We start from the raw sequence: 4571 nt of genomic DNA on the forward strand, positions 1-4571 counted from the left end.
CCGTCCACTGTCGCCAACATGACCCTGCCAATGCTCCTGAGTCATTCTCGGGCGCACGCACAGCCTCTTCAAAGCACTGGCACACACTTTCCCTCATTGTCCAGACATTTTGGAGCAAAACCACAATCCATCAGACACCGCAGGGTGAGAGACTTGCGACCGTCTTCCGCACGCCTGCTCACAAATTTGGCTACAAGTGCAGCCGCCCGACCCCTCTCTTCCTCTCACATTCCAAGAAGAGCATATCCCACAACCAGTCACGGCGTCACTGTCCCCAGCAATTCCACAGCGGCTGCATACTTGCGTCATATGTTTGCCTTCTAGATCGCCGTGCATACGTAGACGGATGTCCTCAAAACGACCACAGTAAAGTCCATAGTGGTTTGTCAACAACCCTCTTTCCACCACTGCGCCTAATCCCAAAAGTAGCTACTTCATATTGAGCAGCACATCCACACTCGCACCGTTCGGCATCCACAAGCTGTGCTCAGTAACCACAATCATACAAACGCCACACAGCATGGGGGCACTAAATGATGCACATCACGCTAAAAGAGTGTGAAGTAGCCTCACGACGGCATTGCACTCTCCGTGGCCTCTTATCACGCACTGCAGTAGAAGTCCTCCCAGCGAAAGCTGGCGGAGAGGGAGGATGGAGCCATCTAACTCCCCCAAAAGACCATGACGGTCGAAGGCACGTTGTCATGGTTCGCACAGGCGTCGCCTGCAAAACACGCTACAACGTCAAACTTAAATTGAATTTTCCTAGACTGTTCCGTGCCAAACTGCATCAGTGGCAAGCTACACGAGTTCACGTGGGAAAAGCCGCAAATCATCGCAATTCGCCTGATGGGCTGGTCTCTTGTATGCCTTCACGCCACCCGAAACAACTCCCTCGCTGCCCATTCATACCTCCTTGTCCTGGCGGAGCACGCCGTTTCAACTCGCACCCCAAAAGGATGCGCCAACAGCCAATACGGTTGAGAAACTTTCCAAGCGAGCCGAGTATTGTGACGACTCCACTCTGAGGATAGGAACGCATCCCCCTTGCCGACGGACGCCCTAACTAGCCTATGCAGCGCCACCACAACCCTGTGCGACCGATTATACCCTCGGGGAGCAGCCATGCATTCTGCATCCTCGACGATGCCCCTTCATCACAGACCACGCCACGTTGCCAGAAGCTCGTAAAAAACACAGGTGTTGTACAGGTTGCTTTTCATATACCAGAAAAGCCAGTGAATAACCGAAGTACGCGTGACGCGTCCACTTTCAATAAGGCAAAACAGATGGTTTCTTGATCTATTCCAGTAATGCAAGTTTTTCTCGTACGTGTCCATGGTGGTGCAACTTGGGGTGCTTTCACACACCTACGCTTGACGGTCGACAGGCGTAATGTCGCCCCGGAATCCAGTATCCGATTCAACACCTGTCCGCGCCATTGCACCGCTCCCCTGACGACAATGTAGATTCGATTTTGATGGGGTAAGGCTGTTCACGGATCAACATAACACTTGAGAACTCGCTCTCTAGCGCGTCTAACAAAAATGGTGTTTCACCGGTGATGTTCACTCAGAGAAAACCAAGCTGAAAAAGTGAAACCCTGCGACATAGCGTATCTTCAAGGCAAGTTCCAAAAACAGATTCCGGTGGTGAAACGCCGGCGAAAGACTTTCAACTTCTGAAATATTGGTCACGCCGAGTTGTGTTGTTAACGGAAAGGACAGGAAGTTTATCAGCACCATCTTGTGACAGAGCCAAGCTTACACATTTTTCGTCGTCCCCGCCGCCTGCTGCAAGTCGCCTTCCTGTGTTTCCTTCGGCTTCTCTACCGATGTCTTTTAGCAACTGATTCCGGCACTGATGTAGCTTGGCAGAAGCCAGCAGTAGCGCCGCGACAGCTGTCAGGAAAAGGGCCACCTTGGCCGCAGTCAGCGTTTTCGTACGACGTAGCAACGCTGTACTCTTTTCAGTAGGACTCGCTCTGCAGTGCAACAGACAGGCACACATTTTTTCTGTAATCCTGGATAGACTCTGTAAAACTGGAGCAGTGCTGGAACTGAGGAAGTGGCCGTGTGTGAATCCAAGGTGGCGGCAAGGACGTACTTGGCAAGGTATACTGCTTCTGGATGCCGACAATGGCGTTAGGTTCGCACATTAAGGAACGACTCTTCGGAAGACACCGCCAAGCATGACAAAAACCCATATCGCTTCGACTGTTGAACTTAACTGGACAGGAGGGTTTGTTTCGTCGTATCATATGCGTGCCCCCACATCTGTTCGTGGATTGGGAAGCGTCAACGTCCAAGCTCAACGTGTCAACCCTACCTCTTTGACCTCTTCAAGATAAGCGGAACTCGTGTTCGTTGTTGGTCGGTTTCGGACGGTGTGGCCAATGGTGCTGTCCCCGATGGTGCATGGTCGGCAGCAAAACCGCTGTTGGTAACTGGTGATGTATCCAAACTTTCTTGCGTCATTGCCCAACTCCAGATAGAGCGACTCTGCATGTCGCATAACAGAAGGACGAAAAACGCCAGCGTGGCTGCGGACGACGAATACCTCATCATGTGCGTCATCTTAACATATGACAGGTCACGTGTTCCAGCATTATCTCAATTCCACTGTGCACGGGGTATGCGCCGGGGCGTTCACGAGGTTTTTGTTATCATAGTATAAGCAAAATTCACCGTCAGAGAAGTCCAATTTCCTTCCCTTTACTCTCTTCTAAAGTAGAGGTACTCCGATGATGGAAGCAAACGCTAAACTAGGTACTGTGACGGACCGTCGATACCGCGCCGGAACGTCGATACCGTGCCGCGAGACGACACCCTACCCCGGGAAACTGGCACTGTAGCCCCACGCGTGCCGCCTGCGGTCAGAGGGTATCACTGCCGTATAACGTCACTTTGCCGCACACAGAAAAATGAGAGGTATGTCTTTTTGTCCAGAAGACTGGAATTGGGACACTAGTATAACGCGGAAACATCACACGAGTGCTGCAAGTTTGAATTGGTTACAATCGCGTACGAGTCAGAAGGCATGGAGTTGTCAAGCAGGTGGCGCCCCCCCCGCCCCCTGTTCAGTTTGCAGTGTCACCGCCGAGGTTCGGGCAACACGATGTGAAAAATTACGTCCCTCCTCAACTCTTAGGATTCGAGAAAAAGGTTTGGAAGCTCTACTCGATAGTTCGCATATTCCAAGTGAATGCTGACTTCCGCACCATCGAAACGAGGAAGATCACGAGCCATCGAGAGGCTGCATATACACCACACGGACACGCATACCCAAGGACACAGACAGAGCCAGAAAGCGGCCGTCCATATGATGCAAGGTCACACAGACATCCAGAATCGTGATGTGAGAGGCCCTCAGTGTAGCGGCATGATTTTTTTGGATATGCGGAAAGTATACCTTCTTCAACATCCGAGTTATGAGTGTCCTGCAGCCGCAAGAGTCCACTCCCTGCAAAATCGTGTGGCGCCCCAGCCCCTTGCCTCCTTTCAATCTTTTATCCTAAACTACCAGAAAGGCACGCCGCTGCCGGAAAATTTTTTGCGCAGCGGAATCACGCAAGGTAGCGTTTCAGTGGTTTCCTTCTTCATCCTAGTGTAGACTTGCTACAATGAACGTGGTGGAATGTCCTCAGTTAATTCTGCCATGAACCCCCTCATACGCAAGGGTTCCTTTCCTTATGTGCGTTGGTAGGGGACCCTAGTGGTGTCGCAGAGCTCCATACAGATGTTGCCGATGTCTTTTTCCCCATTCGCTCTAATGTCTTGAAATGAAGCGGTGCTGCTGCGGGAGAACCAGACCCACTGACTAGTCACCGCTGACCCAGTCTAACCACGATTGGTGGAAGTTGCTTTGCAGGCACTTTGGTCCCCGGCGCAGATAGTGACATCTGTGTAGCAAGCAAATATGTTCTACGCCTGGGAGCAGCGATGGTTACATTTTCAAAACAAAGGTGCATCGTCCGTGAATTTTCAGCCGCGTGCCTTCTGCTTAATATGCCTCATCACCTATGGCAAAGCTGTGAGCAACGCATGCACCTATAAAATGTCTCCAAGGCAACGCGTCACACACAAACGAGTGGAACGTTGTCACGTTGTGGGTCGTTTCCCACAGTAACGATCTCGAGTTGTACTTCAGTTTGTACATTGATTGTCCTTGGTTTTAAAAAGCTTGCCTTCAAAGGCATCAGGTACACTCTAGTTACTTTACAACAAAGCGGCCTTGCCCCATATGCAGTAGCCTGTTACAGAGACTCGACGTTAAACACACAGCTGACGAGCCGGTTACAAGTTTCATGGTCACCGTCTGTGGCTTGGAAAGGCAGAATGTGAAAGCGATGCAAAGATTTCAAGCTTCCTAGGCTCAGATGCTGAAGCCTGCCAAAGCATAAGGTAATGATGTAGGCAAAAGACACATGCGAGGTCCAGCCAATCACCTTAGTCGCACAGAGGCCTGCATCTGGAGACGAGTGACGCAAGCAGCCCTCGCCGGTCGCCGACATTGACATTACTATATGTTTTGCGCATGGCGATCGGCCTGAGAACGAACGCTACAGCTCT

The 4571-nt window shown here is 51.2% G+C and overlaps 1 protein-coding gene across 1 annotated transcript; it reads right to left on the minus strand.

The window, feature by feature from the left end:
* Positions 1 to 1238: 1238 nt before the first annotated feature.
* TGME49_320770 (Toxoplasma gondii family B protein) lies at positions 1239 to 2711 on the minus strand. Its single transcript, XM_018783011.1, has 3 exons — positions 2329 to 2711; positions 1768 to 1984; positions 1239 to 1454 (listed from the first exon to the last, which is right to left on the minus strand). Exons 1-3 carry the CDS (start codon positions 2574 to 2576, stop codon positions 1371 to 1373), a joined length of 549 nt encoding a protein of 182 aa, XP_018638084.1. The 5' UTR covers positions 2577 to 2711; the 3' UTR covers positions 1239 to 1370.
* Positions 2712 to 4571: the final 1860 nt, after the last annotated feature.

Source organism: Toxoplasma gondii, chromosome IV, assembly GCF_000006565.2.
Source record: "Toxoplasma gondii ME49 chromosome IV, whole genome shotgun sequence".
NCBI lineage: Eukaryota > Apicomplexa > Conoidasida > Eucoccidiorida > Sarcocystidae > Toxoplasma > Toxoplasma gondii.

What these genes read in the sequence shown, in the direction of transcription:
- TGME49_320770 (XM_018783011.1), bottom strand. Translation starts at nt 2,576, where the DNA reads ATGACGCACATGATGAGGTATTCGTCGTCCGCAGCCACGCTGGCGTTT. An exon ending in ATCTTGAAGAGGTCAAAGAG is followed by an intron (nt 1,985 to 2,328) that starts GTAGGGTTGACA and finishes GTTGCACTGCAG; the next exon opens with AGCGAGTCCTACTGAAAAGA. An exon ending in GCGGGGACGACGAAAAATGT is followed by an intron (nt 1,455 to 1,767) that starts GTAAGCTTGGCT and finishes CATTGTCGTCAG; the next exon opens with GGGAGCGGTGCAATGGCGCG.